Source organism: Anopheles merus, chromosome 3R, assembly GCF_017562075.2.
Source record: "Anopheles merus strain MAF chromosome 3R, AmerM5.1, whole genome shotgun sequence".
In the NCBI taxonomy this organism is placed as follows: domain Eukaryota; kingdom Metazoa; phylum Arthropoda; class Insecta; order Diptera; family Culicidae; genus Anopheles; species Anopheles merus.
In genome coordinates, this window is record NC_054084.1 from 43,861,274 (window position 1) to 43,885,825 (window position 24,552).

The window sequence follows — 24,552 nt, forward strand, 5'->3', positions numbered from 1 at the left end:
GCTTCAAAGATTATTACTTGCGAAACCTATTAAACAAGAATACACTAGATATTGTACAAACACAAAGAATCTGCGGCTGCAATATCATCGTCATATTGAGCAATTTACCATGAAAACAAATATTCACAAGATTGTAGTTTGTAGTCAACATGCTCCAAAGCATCAACTAAGTAAACAGCACCACAACCTTTTACACTATAAAATATGTGATATTACACATCTACAGTTCAGTGCTTGTTTGATGTGCTTTATAACCACGTGCTAGCACTGCAATCTAATAGGATATTTTAAAAACGGGAACATTGCATAGTGAAAAGAAGCAACTAACAGTGTTAGTAGTCTATTTCAGGCAAGATAGTGCGTGATAATTGTTCATTTTTGAACAGCGATGGCGGACCTGGACCAACCAGTGCAATTACCCGTGCAAAAGATTACAGACACAAATGTGCATGATCTGGTAGAAGTGAAGAAAATTGCCAACAACACCGTGTTTGTGCGTAGGAACCGAGCTCTACTGATTTATCAGCTCTCCAACAAAGATTATACAGAAGTATTCCGTGAAGATGATTTTTTTTCCTTAACCACCCCTAATGCCAACTACCCTTGGCATGTGTATGAACCATCTTCACTCATAGTTCGCAGTTCGAAAGGAGTCGAAGTATACCAGTGGAATAAACCCGACCTAAAACTTCAGTACACGGTATCCAAGTATCATGATCACTCGGGTTATGGATCGTCCACGAATACGTTCCTGCTTGGACAGATATTTCCATCCCGATATCATATTGGAATAATTTCGCGCCTTAACTCGGACGTGCAATTTCGTGCACTGGATTTGAGCAAAGCGAAGACTACCGTAAGATTATTGAAAAAGCCCCCTTCCTTGGATAGTGAATGGAAGTCTTCCACTAGCACCATACAGCTGGTAGAGCAATTGGATAGCAATAAGCAGCTTGCAATTGCACTGCGTACCGAATCAAAGCTAATGCTGTTCCGTTTTAATAACCAATATAATCTGGAAAAGTTAACGACTATAGATGAATTTCCTTCCAAAGACACCGACTATGACAGGATAATGTTTGCCAAGTTTGGTAAAACCAGCTATAACGAACTAATGCACTTTTCTACCGAAGGCCTTATGATATATCGCTTCAATGATACCGCAAAAGTTTTTCAAAAGATTTTCTATTCGTCGGCATTTTCAAAGCTACGCGGCTGGGATGGACGTAGTATAGACACTGTTGCACCATTAGACTTCGACGGAGACGATCAAGACGAGCTGGTCTATAGTGGACCGAAAGGTTTGAGTCTATTGCAAGTAAACGCCTCTTCCACTCCATACGAACTGAACGAAGTTGCGGTTGAAACAGCAGTCAATCAAATTGTGCGTTATTCATTTCTTAAATTGGCTCAAAAACATAATTCTACCAACGATTTGCAGCTTTTCTTACACACATCAAATGGTTTGATCCATGTAAATATACAACCCTCGATCGAAGGCGTTGAAACGAAGCCCATTGTTCCAGCAAACCCCGTAATATCAACCGAACAAAAGGAACTCATTCCGATTCCCGAAATTATCCCCAACCGTTACCACGCTGGATGGCTGCACGATCAGCTCGATATGGGTTCCATGCTGCACCCAATCAATTCTTACAATGGAGCCGTCGAGTTGATGATCCCAATAATAGATATTCCTGCACCGTTCGGTATTCCGATTCGAAAAATTATTAAGTATAAAAACGTAGAGTACAACAACGAGCTCGGGCTTGGTTGGTCCTTCCCTCTCGACTACATTGTGCTAGATCGTCAGTCAAGCGCATTCGAGCAAGATCATGTGTACTCGCTCGTAAAAGAAAATCAGCGAATTATTATGATGCTTCAACCCACCAAGAACAATGGTCCAAAATCGGAAGAAAAACATTTCACCATTGATGGTTATCCAGATATTGGCATTGTTTTCAACACTAAGCGGAGCTATTGGAAGCTGTCGATGGATAATCGCATCATGACATACATAGCCCTACACCAGTTCCAGACAGTGAAAGCGTGCCCGCTGTGGCCACTGTGTGGTAGTGCATCGCGACAAACGCAAACCTTCACATCGCAATGGTACCTGAACCAGGAGGACAATACCGACACTGGGCTAAGGATCCTGTACTTTTATGATCTGGTCAAAAACAAAACCGACGTACGCCTAACATCCATCAATTTTTCCGACGACTCGATGATAGACCTAAGCTATCGCGAGGATCGGCTTGCAGATATCACGGTGGCAACTCACCAGTTCATACAGCATTTTACCTTTCACTACAGCAAAGATGTCAAGCCGTTGCTGCAGACAATTCAACAAAGCGATCACAAGCTTTTCGATTTTGAGTACGATCAGCACCAACGGCTGTCGAAAATTATCTACCCAAACGGTGCCGAATGGAAGCCGGAATATGCCCAAGTAACGCTTAATCCCACCTCGCTTAAGAAAACTATAGAAATTACTGGATCGGAAGCTAACGTTTACTATGGGCCAGACTATGCCGTTGTTGTGGACGCAAATCTCATCGACGGTAGACTTTTGCTGCACATTCGCGATCCGCTCGGAGGCATAAGCTCGAACAAAACCGACAGCACCGAAACGGTATACACTTTAAACGACATCAAACGGTATCTGGTCCATGCGATTGAAAACCTGATCGTGGTGATCGTTATCTACGATAAGTGCAAGGATGTCGCGATCCTGCAATATACTAGCGACCGTTGGCGACAGCAGAAATACTATGACGAATTTCCACTCGACGGAACCATTACTACCGGTAGTGCATTTGTTCTGCTTTCGGACAAGAAGTCTTTACGATTGATAACGACTACTACCGATCATCAGCTCAGCGAAGTTGAACTGCGTCCCAATTTACCGGCAAACTTTGTCGTCAAAGCATTTGCACACGGGTATGCAACGTACGATGGGCGGCTCGAGATATTTTTGCTGCAACAAAATGGAGAATGGGTAACCGTGAAAGCAGCACCAGAACAGGTGAACTATTTCAACGAGATTGATAAGTTTGTTTCCTCCTTTGAGATCAACTCTGAGCTCAGGCAATCGATTCGGCGCGGTCTCACGGCGGACATGCTGGGAAGCTACCGGCAAGCCATTATATTAAAGGCACCCTTTCTGCAGAAGGACGTGCTAAACATTCACGTCCGCTTTTTCATGCTTAGTCTGGAGAATAAACCACACGTATTTGATTGCTATACTACGGTAATTCCGCACACCGTCTTAACGCAATACAATTACACGGTGAATACGGATGAAAAGGATTCGTTCGTGCTCGGCTACCGGTTGGTGAAAGAAAAATATCATTTATATGTGAAAAAATCCACCGGTCCACATGCGGTAGAGCTGAACAAATACATGAAAGCGGCAAGGCAGGAAATGTCCAAACATCGTAAAGGAAGCGCCAAATGGAATAAAATCAACACCGAGGCGCAAAAGACGACGCGCGAAGAAAGTCAGCGCATTTATAAGGCAGTGAAGGATGCGGTCGTGTTCGCCCTCGATCTATCGCAGTTTGGAATGCTCACCAACCAGGAGGGCGTGCTTACAGGTAACCATCAGATCACGTACGATGGGTTTCACTGGAACAAGCGGTTACTGGACGAAGACACGATACGGCTGCGTAAGGTAAATCAAAATTTGAGCGCTGACTATCGGCTCGTGAAGGTACATGACAAGGACACCTTCAAGATCGTATCGGTTGCAACTGGAGAGACGCTGTTCGATACCAATACCACTAAATCGGAAGAACTACAGCTCACCGTACCGTACTACGCCCAGTCCCAGCCACAAGGCAGTCCATTGAGACTGTACTTCTTTGCCAGTAAGCAGACCGTTACCTTCCCCGACGAGGAAAGGCTTAATCGTGCGAGTAATCAAATCGCGATCGTCACGACGTACCAAGCAAATGCCACTGCACAGTTTTTGGTATTCCGATGCATGAAGTACTTTCTCAATCCGAATGTAACGGTGTTGGGAGGTCAAACTTTGGCATACATCGACGAAACAGTCCGCAAAACGGCGTACCTCTATGACCCGCAGGATGTACAGCTGTCCGTGGATGGGATCGTGTTTCGCAAAATCAAAATAGCCACCGGAGCCGATACGAGCCGATTCGGTTGGTACGAGCAGACGATAGACATCGCAACGGGGAACACGGTTCGGAAAGCGATTGCAGCGGATGGCCGAGAAGTGCTGGATCGGAAGTTACGCGATCAGGAGGAAAAACGACGTCAATCAGAAAATCAAAACACATCGGCACAAAGTGAGAGAATGATTAGCGATGCTAGCGGACGGCATCCCATCGTTGACTTGGGTCCATACCGGTTGGTGGATGAGATGGTATCATACTACGGCTTTGAACCATACGAGAGAAACCACTTCGGTAAGGAGAAGAAATGGACGTTTGACAAAACACTGATCAAATCGCAGAATGGTAACAGCTTTCTAACGCTTAGCCAACCAGAACACAAACTGGTGGGCGTATTTACACCACAGGAGCCGCTTATGAACTATGTGATTTCATGCTGGGTACGTACTTCGAAAGCACTCAAGCTCGGTGATACTGTTGACATTGTGGCTCTAGACGTTTTGGTTGAAAAGGGAGAAACGAAAAAAATATCCCTTCGCAAGGCAGAAGTAAAACAACGCATCGGATCGTGGAGCTATGTGGAAACGATTGTCGATACAACACATTTTCCAACCGAAACAAAGCTCGTATTTGATGTCAGTTTCATCACAAGCACCACCCACGCACGCTTCGATATTGACCATATACGATTTTCACCACTTAGCATGCCGTTCGCGGCTAACATCTACGAACCTGCCAGAGGAAGTGTAAGCGCACTGCTCAGCAGCAGCGGATTGATGAAACGCTACCTCTATAACTGCAACGGCAAAAGAACGACCGTCTTCTCCGAGCAGGGTATGGTGGAAGAATTCATAACGGAGTCAAAGGCTCTGTACACTCGTGAGTCTGGTCGTAGACCGTGTGTCATCGAAATGAAGCCTCGCAAGTCTGCATGGGCCATGGAGAGCGGTTGGGATAATAAAATCCACTCTAATGGAAGCGTGTTTAAAACATTTGATGAAACATGGGCTACACTAGCAGTGCGATTTCTTTACAGTTTGCAACCGAACGACAATGGCATGCGATTCGTTTGGCGAGGAAAAGAATGTTACTTACCGTGTCCGGTACAGTCGGTGACAAACTGTCGACAACTGCCACGACGTGGAGAAATTCTTATCTTTATTACGTCCCTACGCGTTTCCGTCTGGCTCGAAGGAGTTTTAGTGCAAGAGACGCTGCTAGAAGATGTCAAATCAGATGCAGAACGGAAACTGACATTACATCTTTCACGAACCGCGGAAATAACAGAATTCTTTGAAATGTACGACTCAACATTAAAAATATCTTACCAGCAACTTTCTGGACAACCGGTTCAGGTGTTAGAGTACGAGTCACCAGACACGGTGCGGGTTCGCGAGATCCTCTACGACGATATCGAACGTCCTATCCTGCAAACGAAATGGACAAAGGTTCACCCTGAGAACGATGCCAAAATGTTTGAATTTCATGAGAATTTTATCCGCAATCTCGATAACGCAACACAGCTGCTGACTGGCAAGGTGGCAGAGCTAAATCCATCCTGTGAAGGGTATCCCTACACGCACACTATCTACGGCAATGATCCTACGGAAAACAAACGCTTGCAGGGCCTGCCCGGTAAAGACTACACCGTTAATGCGAAATATAAGCGATCTTACTCCTACGAGCCGCACAATTTGCTGCTAAGTAACCTGTTCCCACCAAGGGAAGGCTTTCATCACAAGGCCGTGCAACTACCCGGCGGTGCCGTGCGTGTGACCATTGAAAACGCTAAGGGCAAAAAAGTGGCCAGATACTCCAAGGTGGGTAGTTACGAGAATAGACTGAGTACTTGGCGGTACGGGAGCAATGATAAGCTACAGCAAGAGCTGCCACCGATGTATCACTACAGGGCGCATACATCGACCATGGAAAATGTTCCATTTTTCGTGGCCAATTACACTTCCGAACAGATGCAACTGCAGCAGCAGTGGGAAGTTCGCTTCAATTATGATAATGCGAATCGATTAATCAGAAAGCGTACGCCGGATGGCGGTATCTGGCAATATCTTTACGATAAGCAGGGTATCCTTCGATTTAGCCTTCATAAAGAACATAACGAAACGCTCGATCGCGTTATACATTTTACGTACGTTTCCGATGATAAAGTGGCGCGCGAAGCACTAGTCCATCTCAACGAAACCGAATGTATTAAACTGGTAGACAGTGGAGTTGCGCCCAATTCTACAAACTTTATCGATACAATCTATGGAGAGTACGATGACGATCCAAACTTGCGCTACCGTTCGGCATTTGCCACCAGACGTATCGGTGGGGATCAAATGACCGAGTACCTCGTGTACGATCAAAGTAAAAGAGTGCTGAAGAAAGTTTACGTAATAAACACTCTCAACACGTCGTACTCGATAGACTACGAGTACGAAAATGATAATCTACGATCTATCAAGTATCCTTTCGGTGCTGGAGGAGAGCCGTTCAGATTGATCTACGACTGGAATGGTAATAGTGATGTTATATCTATTCGAGAATCGACAATGACAGAACCTATGTTTGAGTTCTCCTATAATGCAGATGGCATGGTGGAAACAATGAACGTACGAACGGATCCCACGCATACATTCCAGAGAAACTTTACCTACAACGAACCAGGCTTTTTGATAAAGCTGGCAGACAACTATCTGACGGAAAGTGTAAGCTACCTGGAAACAGACTCCTACGGCCAAGGCTCTTACACACCGATCTATGAAGGTTTAATATCGAAGACGTTGTTCACCGCCCACTGGCAAAAGGCGACCAGCCCGCTTCGTAATGGTATCTATACGGAGTATCTAATGTCAGACAACATTAACCGAGCACAGGCGTCACTGTGTCTTGAGGTGCTAAAGCGTACAGGCTATATTGACGAAAACAATCTGGTGAACCGGACGTTGTACGGTGACATGAATGACGATCTACCGTTTGTGTGTGGAAAACGACTCGCTCTGAATCATCTGTCGAAGGTATTGAGCACCAGATCCTTCCCTTATCAGTACGGTCATCGGTATGACTATGACGATCATGATCAGCTTATTAAGGCGAAATATTTCCACGGATTGGAAGAGTTGAAGCTTGCACCATTGACGCATCACACATTCCTCAAAGAGATAAAAGGAATTGATGAAGCGAAATCGAAAAAGATTTGGGATGCACTACGGGAGAAATCCTTCCTGACCACCGACTGCACCAATCCCAGTCTTTGCCATGGACGTGAAGGTACCAAATCGATATTCAGTGACTTTATCCATCAACATCGCTACAGTTATCACTTGAAATTGATGCTATCGAAGGCAATCTCAGCACGGAAGGGATTGGATATAAAAACGTTTGAAGAAAAGTGTACACGATGGATTGAAGGATCGAACATGATTTTGAAAGCTTGTACGAACCTCAAGGAAGAAATGATGAAACAAAAGTTGTTCGGTGAAAGCGCGGATGCGCCTGTAGCGTCGTTGAGTGAAGGGTTTAGAAAAGCTTTGCAGATATACAACTCACACGTGCCAGACATTGTTGGAGTGCTTAATCATCACTTCATGACGGCTTTGGGAAGGGCGGCTGGGGATGTGCAATCGTACGAAATCGATGCAAATGGAAATCATCGAAAGTTTTACACGGGCTTCTCGCGGTATCGTTTGGAGTACCAGGAGGGTACAAATAAAATTATCAAGCTATATCGTCAGCAATTCGACCGCGCTGAAGATGATGGAGAGGAATTCACCATGGCCCACGATGGTGATGGAGCCGTTATCCAGGCGGAACACAAGAGCATAAAGCACATGGCATATGACAAGCTTCTACAGCGGGTTAGTGAAATTGAGATGACCGACGGACGGAAGATATTGTACCAGTATGATGTGCGCGCAGAGAGGACATTCAAACAGGTTCGATCAAAGGATGAAACGGTCTTAAGTGAAAAGTACTACATTCGAGATGCGAATGGATTCGTACTAATGGACATAGACATGGTTTACCTGACGAATGATCATCCGCCGGACGTGCGAGTGACGAGCTACATCTACAAGGATCAGCAGCTGATTGGGTTTGTGCGCAACGATAAGCTGTACGGTGTCATCACAGATCACGAAGGATCGGTACGCCTGGTGGTGAGAGAGGGCGAAGTAGTCGCCGCATATGATTATCTTCCATATGGACAGATATTCCGACGCTTTGGGACCGATTTGGACGGACAGATCTCGTATCTTTACACGGGTCAGGAGTGGGAACCGGAGACCGGGCTGTACAACTATCGAGCTCGTTTGTATGATCCCGACATTGGGAGGTTCTATCAAATGGATCCAAAAGAACAGTACCCAAGCCCGTACGTTTATGCCGGAAACTCACCCGTTTCGTTGATTGATCCAGATGGAGAGCTTGCATTTGCTATCAGCTGTATTATAATGGCCATAATAGGTGCTTACATTGGTGCTTCGGCAGCGGCTCAATCTTGGAATCCGTTGGAATGGAACTGGAAGTCGAAATCACTTTGGTTAGGAATGATTGGTGGTGCTTTAACTGGGCTTTCGATTCCTTTTAATTTGACTGCATCGATAGCGTATTTCGTCGGGATGGGACTATCACTTTCTGCCTCGATCGGTGTTATGATCGGGTCAGGTATCACGTTCGGCTACTTCGCTTTGGCTGCGAGCAGCGGCTCCTGGGATCCACGCAATTTTGATTTTTCCAGCCCCGGCACTTGGAACGCACTGCTGGGTGGTATTGCAACGTCGGCATTCATCGTGACGAACCCAAATCAACTGATTAATACTTTCCGGTCCATCACAACCACTCTCGGCAGAGCACTCTTTGTTACCGCAACCGTATCAATAACCATTACCTTCGCTTACCTGTTTGGGGCTCTCAAGATGGGCGGAGAGTTCGATATGACAAAGTGGGACTATTCCGATCCAAGATTATATCACGGTATACTGGACGCATACGTTACCGCCTCGTTCACCATGATAATGGTCCGCAATATACCAAACACTATTAAAAGCTTAGGCAGAAAGATAGAAACCGGACTGGATCGGTTGGCGGAAACGGAGGTGTTCTTCCGAGCAAAGCAACTCATGAGAGGTGGTGACTGGTCGACAAAGCTCTCCAACGCGCGCTTCTTCATGGCAGCCAATGCGAAAGCGATTGGCGACCTGCAACGCGGCATAATTCCAATTGCTTTTTACACCTTCATTGTGACGTTGCGCATGGTAGACGCGTACGAGAAGAGCAGTATTCCCGGGTTTTCGGTATTTTTACAAATTCTCAGCACAGCAGTAATGACCAGAGGTTTTACGAATCGCGTAGTCAAGCCGCTCATACCGAAAAGAATTGACGCGCCGTTGGCACAGAAATTGATAGCACCTGAGACGTATGAAAACTCCTCCGGGTGGCATAGTTCTTCGGGGGCCAATAGTTTGGGAAGCTTCCTTAGATATCTTTGTATTCCCTTGAATTGGTTCTTAAACTATCACGAAAACACACCAGAGGGTGAGCAAGTTGACGACAACACCATACAACGCTACAAATCCCACTACACGCAAACGTCAAAGCACAGCATGATCGAAAACTGTTATCCTGTGACGCACGGCGAACTGAACTACGTCAACTGCTACTCTGATCAGGGTTTGGTAACAATTTTTCCCAAAGTAGAAGCGATACTACAATCGCATGATGAGTATCGGAACTGTTTACCACTGACCTATGATGGCGTTCGAGGAATTTCGTGTGATGGTGAACAATCTACACTTTTGGCGGTGCAGCTAGAACCTCCCAGATTGTTCGATTACGTTGACAGTTGGCTTCTGCTGGCACATGTCGCTCCGGCCGCAGTCCGTGAAGCAAAGCGTATCGTTCAAAATTTCTTTGGATGGAGTAGCGGTTCATCCCGTACTACGAAAGATCTTCCAGAAATTCGTAAACACCTACAAAAACGTTTGGAAAATGGCTTATCTGATTTGGAGATTCTCCAAAACAAAGCTTTAGCTAACAGGAGAGATATGGATTGGTTCGGATACATGCTAGAAGACCTTCGCGAGGATGTGCAGGAATATTTAAAGCATGGACACGGCAACGGCAACATACTAATGGAACGTTTGATGGCTTTGCATACCGATGCTCTGGAAGAGATCGAGCTGCACGAAGCCAACCTGGCATTGGACAATCTTTTCCAACGCGAAAACTTGCTGGGAGCAAACCCAACGGTTGCAGAATCCGGCATAGGACAAGTACAGCAGAACATTGCTGCAAGCTGCTGTGCAGGCTCCACTATTCGATGCCTTTCTACATAATTTGCTGAAATTGAATCATACGTAATGAGTGAATCATATGTAATAATAATAGGTTAAAACTTACACATTTGACTATACGGTAATAAAAGTGTATACGTACCAAATCACTATCGTTCAGCTTCTCGTACTGCTTCAGTAGCGTAAACTGCTTTAGTTTTATTTATGTATGACAGTATCATTATCATTAATATTTTATTACTCATGCTCTTCGTTTTAAGTTTAGTGTTTCATCACATCGTCCTACGGTACACGATCAGTTGAGGTGCGAAGTTGAATCACCCAGTCACACGCAAACACTCCCACATACACAAACACACCCACACATATACCAACACACACACAATTATAGATGCACGTGCATGCAAATTACTCTTGCGGCAACTGTACCGTCCTTTTTTCCAGCCGGCTGTTTTTCCACACGCTCATTATTTTTGAAATGTGTGTTTGCTTTCTGCCCTGTTAGCCTTGCATGGCGCTGCTTGTAGGTGAATTATAATTTTCATTCTCTTGCTGCACGGAATTTTGCGATACATGAAAATCATTGTTTACTAATTGATAATTTACAGTGCCACAAAGACCAAACAGATGTACAGTGGAGAGTGAAATCGGCAATCCACAATGTCTCATCTTCTCATCTCCTATCCATCGCAAAAACTCTACCTAATACTCATCACCCTCACAGGCCAATTTCTTTAACGCGTTCCATTTCTGTTACGATTTTGATACGTCTAACCTAGTATTTGGAAAGGAAAGGACAAAGTTAGAGATAAGTGTTGTGTGCTGTGGACAAACTCTACTAACACTACGGTACGCTCACCGGTATGGTCTGGTGCTATTTTTTCTCTTCTTTTTGTATCTTTACAGCTCTAACCACACCACTGGTGCAAGAATTCTTCCCTACCGGCCCAGACTTTCATCCGTTCGCCGTGCGCCACCCCCGATAAGCGCGTTGTGTGGGCTGGAGGGAGGCACTACACTAAACTAATGCAGCTGTGCCACTGTTCATTATTAGTTCCGCAGATTATTACTAAGAACCTGCTCGCGATACGATTAAACAATAAGGTTGGAATTTTTAATAAACAAAATACAGAATGGTTTTTTTTGTTCGCCTGTGTTTCTTCTTTTTCCGATGCGAAACCGAAACGGCAAAGCTCTCTTTGAGGGACACATAACGCCTCAAGTTTAACCGTTCCAATAACACGCTTTCCTCCTTCCACCTCGTTACATGTTTGCTTTTTCAAGCGGATAGCTCAAATTTGCGCGGTTTAATCGTTTCGTCGTCACAAGTGATAAAAAAGGGTTATTTTTGTTGATCATTAGTATGTAATGCGCGTATTGTCGGTGTTGCTAGCTCTACTTCAATCGTCGAGCTCTTCGTAATGAATGGGCTGCGCAATCAAAACTCGGTTCGGGCGCGAGCAGCGCAATAACCTAACTAAACCATACACAAAAGCACGGTGTGGGTTTTCCATTGTTTTGAAGCAAAGATGCGCTGTTACTGTGCAAAGCACAATCAAAATCGTTGTAGGTGGGGTGGGGGAGGGGGGGGGTGTGGAGGAATAGACAATATGATACAATTAAATATAAGGTGTCCAAAGCAGCGGGAAAACTAACCCAAGTCGGAAAGTGTGCCAAAAAACGGAAAGAGCGAATCTACCGGAAATGAAAACACACGCTGAATTCAGCCTGGCAGCAGGCGAACTTTTAATCCACCTTTACCACGCTGTAGATTTTACGGATGAACCAGAAACAGGCAAAGAACCCTATCGAACCGGTCAGCAAGAAGAACAGGAACACCATAATCAGGGTGTAGCCGAAGTAGAGGAAGGTCGAGGCCGCATCCTCAATCTGCAACTTTGTGGCAAAATAGTGACAGCAGTACACGAACAGATAGACGGCGGTGAAGCCGGAAGTGAGGAAAGATCGCCACCACCAATGGTAGTCCTCGGCGCACAGGTGGAAGTAGCACAGCAGAATCGTCGTCTCCGAGCAGGTGATAACGAGGATCAAAAACACCAAAAACAGGAATCCGAACATGTAGTACATCTGGCTCGACCACAGCGAGTTCAGGATGAAGAACAGCTGGATGAAAATGCAACCGAACGGTAGCACACCGCCCATAATGATGCCCGGGATGGGTTGCGTGTAGATCGACTGATCCGGAATTTGGCGCGGAATTTGATTAGTTCGAACGGGATGCTCCAGTGACTGCAACAATATTTTAAAGAAATGTAGCATTGTTAAATTGTGTTGGTGTATTGTATGTGTATGAGCGTATACATCTAATCTTTTTCATTGTATAGACGATATACTCACCCTCTTGCGGAAACCAAAGTAAGCTCCAACGAAAGTGAGCGGAACGGATACACCAAACCAGAGGGCCAGCAGCGCAATCAGTGTCGAGAATGGGACCGCGCCGGAACTGCCTTTGCTCCACAGTATCAAATTCATTACGAAGAACAATCCAAACACGACACTGCAAGAAAACAAATGTTAAATTAGCGTGAGATGCCACCAGAAGACAAGTTCCTCTTTGCGTTCAGACTTACCCCGGACACAGCATGGAGGTTAGCAGTACGTTGCTCTTCCACTTGATGCCACCGAAGCTCTTGTAGATGCGGGCCGAAACGTAACCGGCCGGTGTACCTAGCAGCACAAACAGCACCATGGCGCAGGTCATCAGGGCGCCACGATTGGCCGGCGACAAGAAGCCAAGGCACGCGAACGCTAGCGTTACCAGCGTCATGCAGAAGACCTGTATACCCGAGCCCAAAAACACGGAAAGCAGCATGCCCTTGCGCGGTGGTCGGAACACGTCCCCGTGCACTAGCTTCCAACCGAACTCTTCCTGCGCGTCCTCGCCCGAATCCATCTGATTGTATCGCGCAATGTCCTTGTGCAGCGTGCGCAGCATAATCATCGCCACCATGCCGGAAAGGAACAGTACGATTACGAGCGAGTTCAGAATGCTGAACCACTGGATGTTGGTGTGAGGCATCGACTCGAGAATGTAATCCCATCGGGACGACCACTTAATCTTGTTGTTCTGCGTAAAGTGCACCGAGTACGTGTACACGATGTCGAGCGTTTGGCCGTTGGGGAGCGCGCTCGATTGGATTTCGATCGGTTCCTTGCTGTCGCAGTTCAGCTCGTTCGGGTCCTTGTGGTTAATAGACGACGGCACCACCTTGACGGAGATGATGCGTCCACCGTTCTGCTTGAATGCCACACCCCACTCCTCCGTAGCGCCGCTGTGGTACGTGATGGTCAGGTCGACGTGGTTGAACGGATAATAGTAGCCGGCCCGGTTGTAGTTCGGATTCGTAATGCACCCTTCCTCGCCGTCCGGGTGTCGGCGCACCAGGCAACCCATCGGGAAGCCGGTGCTGCAGTACTGACGCTCGTTTTCCAGCGGATAGCACCAGGTGACGGGCATGTTGTCGACGATCCAATGATGCTGATAGTTAAGACTCATCCCCTTCTTCAGCACCATCAGCCGATGGTCACTGTCCGGATCGCCTCCCTTGTAGTGTTTCACGCAAGCCTTGGCGCACTTTACATCCTCGAGAAACTGAATCTTGTACGGTCCTGGGCGGATGCGCTCGCCAAACACTACCTGGCCAAGGTTTTCCACTGGCGAGTTCGCTTCGTCGATGGGACAGAAATCAAAGTGGTGATACTCGTACGGAATCACCGACTCTTCCGTGTTGAGTCGATTCACGTACAGCGTTACCTCGGACTGCAAAGAAAGTGTGCATTGTCGTTAGCAAAAGACGGTTCATTTCGGTGTGTTTTCGCTCCTGGCGCACTCCTTCCACACTCACCTTGCATGACTTTTGCATTTCTGACTTTCGGCAATAGTTGACCGGCGCCAATCCGGGAAGGTAGAAAGCTTCCACCAGTCCCGCCGACAGCAAGCAGAGCAACGGAAGGAAAGCTACGGCCAGCTTGCCCATTCCTCCGGTGACAGAACTGTGTCTCGTCATAATGCTTTATCGTGTTACTTCGATATCGCTGTACCGGATGCAGCACACACAGCGAACCGCACACACACACTCACACACGCAGCCTACAACTACGTGCTGCTTACTTGGACGGTCGAGGATTATTTTCGGAGAACAAGTGTTTTTTTTTTTTTGTTCGTATTATTTTCCTAGCTTCCTTCCACGAGTAGCTTTTGTGCCGGTTTCAAACCACGTCCACCCCACCCCTTGCACTGTATAGCTGCACCAACAAACCAATGTTTGCGCAGTCTGTAGTCAACGACCCTTCTGAAAGCAACGAAAACTGAAGACCTAAACCGAAGAGAAAGCGCAAAAGTAGGAAAATAGTTACAATTTGATCCAGAACACTGTTTTTTTTTCTTTTCTATTCTTTTCGATGACGACAGCCTCGTCTTCACCGCTGTTGGCACTAGTGGTGGTAGTAGACGTAGGTGCCAACTAAGAACGGCAAAGTGATATGAAACGTAGCAAACCTCCACGCCTTATCGATCCACTTTTGAGGCCGTTTTGCACAACTAACCTGTACTATTCAAACGAACAGCAGCATTATGCTTAATGTAATCGTTTTCTTTTTTGCGTTGAATTTGTTAGAAATTCAACGAAAAAGATACACTTTTCCCAACCCAGTGTATTGTTGGCCGAACAGAACAAAAGATTTAGCGGTAAGGTTGGTACCAGTTCGTTTTCTCATCCGCAGCTTGACACCCAAAGTTGACATTAATGCGCGAACATTAGAAAATAGTGATGATCATATCATACCATATGATCACCTTAATCATATTTTCAGTGAAAACATCAGTCTATGACATGATGAATGTGTGAAGAGAAAATCTTATTGATTTGCTAAATAAATCGTGCAAGTTCGATAAAAACATTCCACAACGAAACAAACCGTCTATCCAAACTGGGTTGACCAACCTGTTTCGTGGTCATGTCATTGTTTGCATACGTCATAAACGCCAAATATGAAGGAGCACGTTCACAGAGTCCATTTGGCTGCGTTTAAGTGAGCAATAATCAAAAATATAATTCGTTTAAAATAGGCACATTTGTAAATAGGCCTACATTTTGCCAAGCCATTTGGCCAACATTTTGGCCTCTAAATCAAGGTGTATGTATTTAGAAGGTTGATTTTTATCGCTTTTGCTGGGCGACATTGTGGGAGACATCTGTCAATCCCTGCATACAAATTTCATTACCCCTCACCAGCCCTCCCCGATGTTTATACCGGAGCCCCAGGAACAGTTATGTCAAATCGAAAAATGTCTTTTTGCTGTGAACAACTTCACCGTATTAATACACGATGCGCAATCTCAGATTGCGCATACAGGCGTCCCCCGAGTTACGACCCTCTCGAGTTACGACGATTCGCAGATACGACGATTTTGATTTTGACATTGAAAAGTTGTCATCGAGAAGAAATTGATGTATATTTTTGAATTTCCGAGCTGATTACCGTTACACACACATTTCCAAAGATTCCACAACTACCCGATATTGAATATCTATATCGTGTAAACGACTTTTTGTGTAAAATTTATACATTATCGAACATTATTTCAAATAAAAAACACGATATAATAGATTTCGACTCTTCAACTTCGGTTATAAACTTTACATTGACAATTATTCGACTTACGCCTTGCGTTGGGACTTTTTTTCGGTCCCAAATACAGTCGTATCTCGGGGGACACCTGTATATTCGTTTTATCAAAATATATGTCAATTCGCGTAGCCAACCCTGAGCTATAAACGTCATTTCCATACAATTTCAGATTGCCCCAAGATTGTGCATAAATTTTCAAGATTATATGGCCAAGATATATAATTTTTTTTTTGACAGATAAATATACCAAACCGATCCGTTTGACAGATAAATATATGCGCAATTTGAGATCGCGCATCGTTTATTGATACGGTCACCTTGTCATTTTAAAACACCTTGCTCTAAATATCCACAATGCTTTAAATCAGGGGTCTCCAAACTACGGCCCGTGGGCCGCATGCGGCCCTCAAAAGCCTTTAATGCGACCCGCGAGGACTGGGTTAAGTTTAAATCAAATAGCTTTCTTTTATAACTGATTTTTTTATTTTTGAAAGATTAAAATCAAGATTAAATAAAAGAAAGCTGCAGAAATTTGACATGTTTCATTAGTATTTTCTTATTCAAACGAGATTTGAACTTCCATTCATTCTAAAGGTAGCGTCAAAATGGCCCTCAACAAGGTTGATTGTGAAGCAACCCAAGCGCCACAGATTAAGCTTAAACGACTGGAAAATTGAATATCCATAGGAAAAAAATGAAAGCTTCACAGCTTCATTGGTTTGATCAATAGATGGCGTATTACAACTCATCATTATATTGCTATCCTTTTCTTGCAATGTGTTTCGACAAGTTTCATCTTATACCCAAGCGCCACAGATTAAGCTTAAACGACTGGAAAATTGAATATCAATAGAAAAAAAATGAAAGCTCCACAGCTTCATTGGTTTGATCAATAGATGGCGTATTACAACTCATCATTATATTGCTATCCTTTTCTTGCAATGTGTTTCGACAAGTTGCATTTTATTATGACCTATATAGCCTTCTAACTTTCTGAGCAAAAATCTATGTAAATGGTCGTGTGGTTAGATACGTGGGTATCAACACCAATGACCATTGCTCAAATCTCACTTGCTTCAGTGCTGGTGGTTTCCGTTGGAGTTTAGTATTTAAACAATCGTATCGCCGTTCTAGTTCTAGCGATGCATAACTTCAATGCGAAACCATACAACAGTACAGAGGAAATGAGAAAGCTCTCCTCCAAGCGATGAAGCTCAACTGGTTGGGGTATCCCACCAACAGATAGCGCCACCAGCTTTTTTGCTATTTTTAGAATGCATGAGTCGTTTGGCGTCTGCTAAACGAAGTCTTTCTATATTCCGTTTAGGTAGAGAACTTGAGTCGTTTAGAAGCCGTTTAGTGGTCGTTTAGTGGATTTGTGGCACTTGGGTAATGACCTATATAGCCTTCTAACTTTCTGAGCAAAAATCTATACGAATGGTCGTGTGGTCAGATACGTGGGTATCAACACCAACGACCATTACTCAAATCTCACTTGCTTCAGCACTGGTGGTTTCCGTTGGAGTTTAGTATTTAAACAATCGTATCGCCGTTCTAGTTCTAGCGATGCATAACTTCAATGCGAAACCATACAACAGTACAGAGGAAATGAGAAAGCTCTCCTCCAAGCGAGGAAGCTCCACAGGTTGGGTATCCCACAAACAGATGGCGCCACCAGCTTTTTTGCTATTTTTAGAATGCATGAGTCGTTTGCCGTCTGCTAAACGAAGTCTTTCTATATTCCGTTTAGGTAGAGAATTTGAGGCGTTTAGAAGCCGTTTAGTGGTCGTTTAGTGGATTTGTGGCACTTGGGAATGCGGCCCGCGAACTGAAAAGTTTGGAGACCCCTGCTTTAAATAAATGAAATTGAAATTAATGATAATTTTTCGACTTCCAAACGGTTCAAATATATGATGTTTCTTTATTTAAACCGCTTGTTTATTTAAAATCTCAACATGAAATAATACCTTTTACGCTTTAAAAAAAAGTACATTTAGGGCCGTGTCTGTGCTGCATCGGATGCGATTTTATAGGCATGTCTGTCAAAATTTAATATGGGATTTGACAGATAACGTCGGACGCCGCATTCGATGTTATCTGTCAAACTAATAGTGAGAAAACCCTCAAACCAATTTTTTATATTCGTTAAACTATTAAAATCATCCAAATAATCGCAATATTGATCGAAATAGCGTTTAACAGCACGTACGATAGAATCGCATGCGACGAAGCACAGACAGGGTTTTTATGAGCGAATCACGTTTAGAACATTGCGCATAATTTTAGCACGCACTGTATAGTCAAGAGCACGGTCGCGAAACATTTCCGTGACGTTACGTACAGTACGCAGCCTTGGTGTCAGATGCAGAATAGCAACTTCCGCTTGTTGACATTTGCCCTGTCTCTTTCTTTTCGTCCCTGTCCGATTGAGGAAAGTGCACACATTTTGTGCCAGCTCTTTTAATCTGAAAAATATCGGATAATATTTACCCAAAATGGTTAGTTTCGTGTGCAATGTGTAAAGAATGTTCCAGCAGACGTGCGCAATATCAAATCAACGCCATGCGATGCACATTTTCCCCGTGATTGTGATGTGTTGATGCGGCAGTTCAATGCATGCAAGGGCGCTGCTAGCTGATCGGTCCGGTAGCTATGTGTAGCAGCTAGCCCGTCCTATCGTTAGTGGCGCCGGTCTTGTTTGCGTGGATAGACTGTGATGTTGTGCAGTGCTGGAATCATATTTTGAGTTGCTATTGTATCGTTCAATCATGCTGACGACGACAATATCTCTCCTCGTTTTAGGCCAAGCGTACCAGGAAAGTTGGAATCGTCGGTAAATACGGTACCCGATATGGTGCTTCGCTGCGTAAGATGGTCAAGAAGATGGAAATCACCCAGCACGCCAAGTACACCTGCACGTTCTGCGGCAAGGTAAGGGAGTGGCAAGCGCATATGTTGCGGACGTTACCATGAAGAAGAATTGAGCGAAATCCTTTTTTCTCTATTTGTAGGATGCCATGAAGCGATCCTGCGTCGGAATCTGGTCGTGCAAGCGATGCAATCGTGTCGTTGCTGGCGGTGCCTGGGTGTACTCGACTACCGCAGCCGCCTCGGTGCGATCAGCTGTCCGACGTCTGCGTGAGATGTAAAAAGGATTAACTCGGAAACGGGAGACCGAAGTGATGCATGCGAGATGGTAGCCGGTGGTGGAGGTGGTGATACTTCCCATGATTTTCAAAACTAAAATGTGACAAATTCCATCATGTTTTAGTTAGCGGAAGCAATCCGCCGTTGGATTATACTCCGATAGGCACCTATCGTCTACCTGTTGTGTGAATCAGATCGTCTGTTAATAAAATGTGAAGGGTTCTGTAGGGAACGAATGGAATGGAAACAGTCCTGAAAGGAAAACCAACTATCCGAGTGTTATGGTTCGACGTTCGCTAACGTGCGAGTGGTGCAAATCCGAAATGTGTCATTGAGTCACTCTGAACCGGTTTGAAATTTCAATTCAATTTCAAAGCGCTAACCTTATTTACTTTACAGTACCCAATTGTCCCGGTCAAATTGAGCCGGTCTCATGGTACAGTCGTCAACTCGTACGACTTAACAACATGCCCGTCATGGGTTCAAGCCCCAAATAGACCGTGCCGCCATACGTAGGACTGACTATCCTGCTATGGGGGGAAATCAATAAGTCACTGAAAGCCAACCCCACAAGTGGGTTGGCAGGCCTTGACCGGCATCGGTTGTTGAGCCAAACAAGAAGAAGAAGACCCAATTGTCCCGTTAGCAGAGTTTGCCGGAAGATTGTCGGAAAGGAGAAGGCCGTGAATATTCAAAGTTTCATTCGTTAATTAAGTCTTGAATCCATAGAGATGTGGTTTATGAAACATTCTAAATATTTCTCGTTTTTGCCTCTCTGCTACTTCGCCACTTTTTGCCTCTTAATTCACTTCACTTCGGGAACCATCTTCTATAAGTGAACCCGGATCCTCACATAAACTAGCGATATAATAGCCACCATTGAACTTGAAACCGGACGACCCAGCCCGTGCAGTTCTGTTAGGCGGCCCACAGAGGACAGAGGAGCGTGGTAGGTCCAAATTGAGGCGGCAAGATAGCGTGGAGGAGACTTTGGCCAAACGGTTGTAGCGCCTAAAAAGTAATTATGTGAGTAAGGTCTTCCTGTTTAATTTGATTTCAGACCGAGTTCCAATATTAGGATTCTCCATTCAAGCTGTTATGCGCTTGGGCTAGAATGATACCATATTTTGGCGTGTAGAGCCAATCCTCTTTTAGGTCGAAAATAACCAAAATCAAGCTAAGAGGGGTCTACTTACACATGGGTAGTCACTTTACAGCTGTGAAATTATATTCGATTACTATCAAACATAGTTTGATGTATAAAACACACATAAAATGTAAACATGAATTAAAGGGCACAAAGATAATACTAAAAAAACAAGGAATGTTCAAAAAGGAACCACTTAAGCATAAAGTCAAAAACTGGTAAAGCACCTTCCATTCGCTTGTACCGCTACGATTCAAATTCCGGGCATTTTATTGAATTTCTTCATATCCATTCCCTGGCCATACGGCTTGTTATTTTAAATAATTGTTATGATGCACTACAATGAATTAAAAATGTGTCTAACCCGTAGTAGGCCCTGATGCCACAGTTAATAAATATGTTCTGTCTGTCAGTTCACCACCAGGGTCGTTCTTAGCAGCTTGGCTTAAAACCGACGCCAGTGTTATTTCTTAGATAATTCCTATTAATCGCGTCCAAGTGCATTAAAATACATCGGAATCCATTGTGGAAGTAGTTATCCATGTGAAAACAATAGTGTTTTATCATATTGTATTCTGAATTTGATGAAATATCGTGTTTAGTTCTGTCCAGAATATGAAGCAAGTTTTTTTTATCTTGTTTTTAATTCCGGACAGCCGAAGTAAATCGTGATATAAAAATATGTTTTAATAAGTGATAATAACACGAAAACAACGATATTTGAAGATGTATGTGACAAATGGCTTGATGGCCGTTACGGGAAAGCCCCTCAATGTGCGTAGCAGATTCTGGGTTCTGTACATCTTCGAGTACAACAGCAAAACAGCACCCAAACCCTGCTTTTTAAGACCGTGGTTCTGTCGTTATAGAAAGATTCCTTCACTCAGAATTAGATGTTTGGAACATACAATAATTAGAAATTAAAAACAGTGTACTGTGAGTATGAGTTTGATGATAATAAGACGCAATTTTGAGGCTGTCCGGTATTAGAATCAAAACGTCCGTAATTTGAAACACGTGCTTGAAGATGGCCGGAATAAGAATCAAAATTTCGTTGTAATTTTATGAGTTTTTTTTTGCAATGTTTCTAGTAAAATTATTCAAAATCTTATTTTTCCCCTCAAATGTAGAGCAAATGTTGCTTTAGTAAAGGGAGCTATACAGAGGTTTGGCCGATTAACATTGAATTAGTTAGAAAATATTAAATGCCAAAAATGCTTTAAGTGTCCATAATTCGAAGCAGCGCGATTGCGATTTGAAGCAGTTTTGAACTTAATCAAATTGGTAAAATAGACAAAGTTGTTTTTAAATTATGTAAATGTTAAAACCAAACAACATTTTTTACATACATGATAAAATACGGTAGCGAAATTTGGGGCAAGTGTGCCACCTTAAGCATTTCAAGTTATAACTCACTTAAACGTGTTTTTCAAAAGCCGATTTAAATCTCATAACCATTTTACATCTATTTCCTCACTTATAAATGAGTTTCGCTTGAAAAAAGTGCAAACAAAAAAGTTTTTGAAGCGTTTTAAAAAGGGTCCAAAAAGACGTTGTTTTTTGGGCTATGGGGCAAGAGTGCCAGTCGTATGGGGCAAGACGGCCACCTGGTTAAAATAACCGTATTTCTTAGATAATTGGAAATTATTACGTTTGTACCACTAGTGTATGTATTCCTACATGTCTTGAGTCACCAATGAACCCCTTTTCATTACAAAAAGTATCGCAATATGGGTTGTTGCTGGTCCGTTTTTCCGGAGTAGAATCCGCTCATAAACGCGCACCATACCGCTAAACGCTACAACAATGTTTACATTTTTGACAGCTCGCGCCTAGAAAGATGGTGGCACACTTGCCCCAAATAGAGATGGCTCTTTTGCCCCAAAAGTTGTAACTTTTTTGAAATTGAATTTTTCAGTGACAAAAAGAAAGTTTTTTTCAACTAACCGCACAAAAAATTTCACGTTTTCTCAGCTATACGGTGGTGTAAATATTTTCTCGGTTGATTGTTCGCATGATTTTTGAGAGCTTATTTGGTTGGATTAAAAAATTATAATATTCTGCTCAATTTTAAAACTCAATATAAATCAATTGAAAACAATGGGAAATATCAGTTGGTCTGTATGAAATTCGGCTCAGTATACCTAGTCACGGGAAAGCAACCAACTGTATACACAATTGATCATTAAACTAAAGTTTTTAAGGAAAAATGCTTGGTGGCACTTTTGCCCCGTATGGCACACTTGCCCCAAATTCCGCTACTTTAAAAGAGCTTCAACTCAATTGGCTAACTGTGTCTACAAATTTGTCCCTTCCCATAACTGCATTTTTTTGTGATTTTCCAACCCTTAACTTACCAGCATACTTCGTGTTTTCATTTCTCCTTCGTTTGGTCACAGAAACACAATAGCACACACCAACACTCTACTTTTTCTTTGTTTTCTCTTTTATATTAAAAAAGTGTATATTTTTCATTATTAATCGATGGTTCATCACTTCTATCACAAGAGCTAGTAAAACTAACGGAAGAACAATAATTTTGTATGAAAGATGGTGAGGAAAATAAGGAACAGAACAGAAATATGCCAACAATATGAAATATCCTTTTTGTGTAAATAGAAAAATAGAACAGCCATTGGGGAAGCAAAATGAAGTCATTTCACTAGTCCACATGTATTTGCGTTATACGCATTGCGCTGCACGCTTTGCGCAAGCACACTTCTTCTTTAACTTTAACTCTCCATCAAAACACAGCCATCTCTAAAGTGGTTTGTTTCGTTTAGTTTTTACTTGCATATTACACCCTGCATCTTGGTTTTATTTCTATTATTTTCTTTCTATTCGAACTGTAAACCATCCATAAATGGCACATTGCGCATCTCCGTCGTGCTTGTGAGTATGCTCACGCAGGACAGAGTGATTTCAGATTTTTTTAAATAATTAAAAAAAAACACAGATTTACAGGGTTTCTCAGCGGTTCTCATAAGTTGACTCTTTAGGATTTGTCATTTGTAAACTATGAGCACCCCTGATAAAACCTTGTTAGCAACATTTCTCAGAAGAGCGAAATGTAGCAATGTAGGGATTAAGTAAAAAAAAACGATTGTTAAATAAATTGTGTTCGTTTGAGTGTTGTTTTTTTTTTGCTTTTTGGCAGTCATGTACTTTTTTATTCAGTCATCATCAATCATCATCATCACACTTTCATCAACGCACGTGTTTCGCACACACTCTCATACAAATCTCATACAAATAGAGCTCTCTCAGCTACTCGGTTGTACATACAAATCAATGTGTCTCTATCGGGCGCGCTTGCAGCAAACAAAATACACACGATCGCTCCGCTTTTGCTCCATCATCATATCCTTTCTAAAACCTACACGCCCAACTTGTTACACAACATTACCATATATTCACAGATTCGTCACATGCACACTATATTCTCTCATTATGGGCCCCTACTATTCCCGCACTCGTCCGCGTGCACCCGCCTTTCGCTCGCTCGCTCGTTCGCTCTCACAGCACAATGGTTTGTGTCTAGTATGTGTTTAATGATAAGTAGTAGAGTAAAACGTACAGTAGCAGTAATAGTAATTCGTATTCATGTGTTTCTTTCTCTTGTCCTAACAACGTCGTAACAGTTCAGAGCTTGCGACTGAGTTTGTTCTCGTTCGTTCGTACCTCCAAATGGAACGCCATCATGTTGATGATCATGCTTTTTGCAAACCGGTGGTGATCGCAGTCCGCGTCAGTCCGTTTAATGATAAAAAATGATTTAAAACTAGTACGTAGCAGTCGGTCATTCTTCAGGTTCTTCCTGCAAAGTCTTTGGTCATGTGTTCGGACTTTACATTAAAAGCGTTGTGTGCATTGTGTCCTTGTTCGTATGTTTCGTAAACATGCGAGTGTATATATTTGTGTGTTTTAAAATGTTTTTAACCTCACTCACACGCTCTTGCATCCTTTTTTTTATTGGTCAGTCTCAAACTCGATCATATACATGATAATAATCATAACGATCATGTGCGATCATGCACACACTCTTTAAACATGTAACGTCCTCACGATCTTCACGTTCACGTCCCTCCTCTCCTCCACATAGTGTTGTCCCAGAGCGTGTATGTTGTGTGTTTGTATGTTTCCGTCAGCAGTTGGGATGATTTGGCGCCATCAG

General features: G+C 43.5%; 3 protein-coding genes across 3 annotated transcripts; 2 read left to right on the top strand and 1 right to left on the bottom strand.

Annotated features, from left to right (window-relative positions):
* Positions 1–388: 388 nt before the first annotated feature.
* LOC121595716 lies at positions 389–10,769 on the top strand. Its single transcript, XM_041919897.1, has one exon. It carries the CDS (start codon positions 389–391, stop codon positions 10,472–10,474), a length of 10,086 nt encoding a protein of 3,361 aa, XP_041775831.1. The 3' UTR covers positions 10,475–10,769.
* Positions 10,770–11,601: 832 nt separating this feature from the next.
* On the bottom strand, positions 11,602–15,146 carry LOC121596191 (transmembrane 9 superfamily member 2). The gene is made up of 5 exons (XM_041920913.1): positions 14,999–15,146; positions 14,299–14,769; positions 13,024–14,213; positions 12,791–12,950; positions 11,602–12,682 (listed from the first exon to the last, which is right to left on the bottom strand). The coding sequence occupies exons 2-5, from the start codon at positions 14,458–14,460 to the stop codon at positions 12,179–12,181; spliced, it is 2,016 nt and encodes a 671-aa protein (XP_041776847.1). The 5' UTR covers positions 14,461–14,769; positions 14,999–15,146; the 3' UTR covers positions 11,602–12,178.
* A 3,319-nt stretch (positions 15,147–18,465) lies between these two features.
* LOC121597583 (60S ribosomal protein L37a) lies at positions 18,466–19,499 on the top strand. Its single transcript, XM_041923439.1, has 3 exons — positions 18,466–18,582; positions 18,887–19,015; positions 19,096–19,499. The coding sequence occupies exons 1-3, from the start codon at positions 18,580–18,582 to the stop codon at positions 19,231–19,233; spliced, it is 270 nt and encodes an 89-aa protein (XP_041779373.1). The 5' UTR covers positions 18,466–18,579; the 3' UTR covers positions 19,234–19,499.
* Positions 19,500–24,552: the final 5,053 nt, after the last annotated feature.

Coding starts and splice junctions, on each gene's coding strand:
- LOC121595716 (XM_041919897.1), top strand. CDS start 389: ATGGCGGACCTGGACCAACCAGTGCAATTACCCGTGCAAAAGATTACA.
- LOC121596191 (XM_041920913.1), bottom strand. CDS start 14,460: ATGACGAGACACAGTTCTGTCACCGGAGGAATGGGCAAGCTGGCCGTA. Junction 14,214..14,298: donor AAATGCAAAAGTCATGCAAG/GTGAGTGTGGAA, acceptor CTTTCTTTGCAG/TCCGAGGTAACGCTGTACGT. Junction 12,951..13,023: donor ACCTCCATGCTGTGTCCGGG/GTAAGTCTGAAC, acceptor GTTTTCTTGCAG/TGTCGTGTTTGGATTGTTCT.
- LOC121597583 (XM_041923439.1), top strand. Junction 19,016..19,095: donor CCTGCACGTTCTGCGGCAAG/GTAAGGGAGTGG, acceptor CTCTATTTGTAG/GATGCCATGAAGCGATCCTG.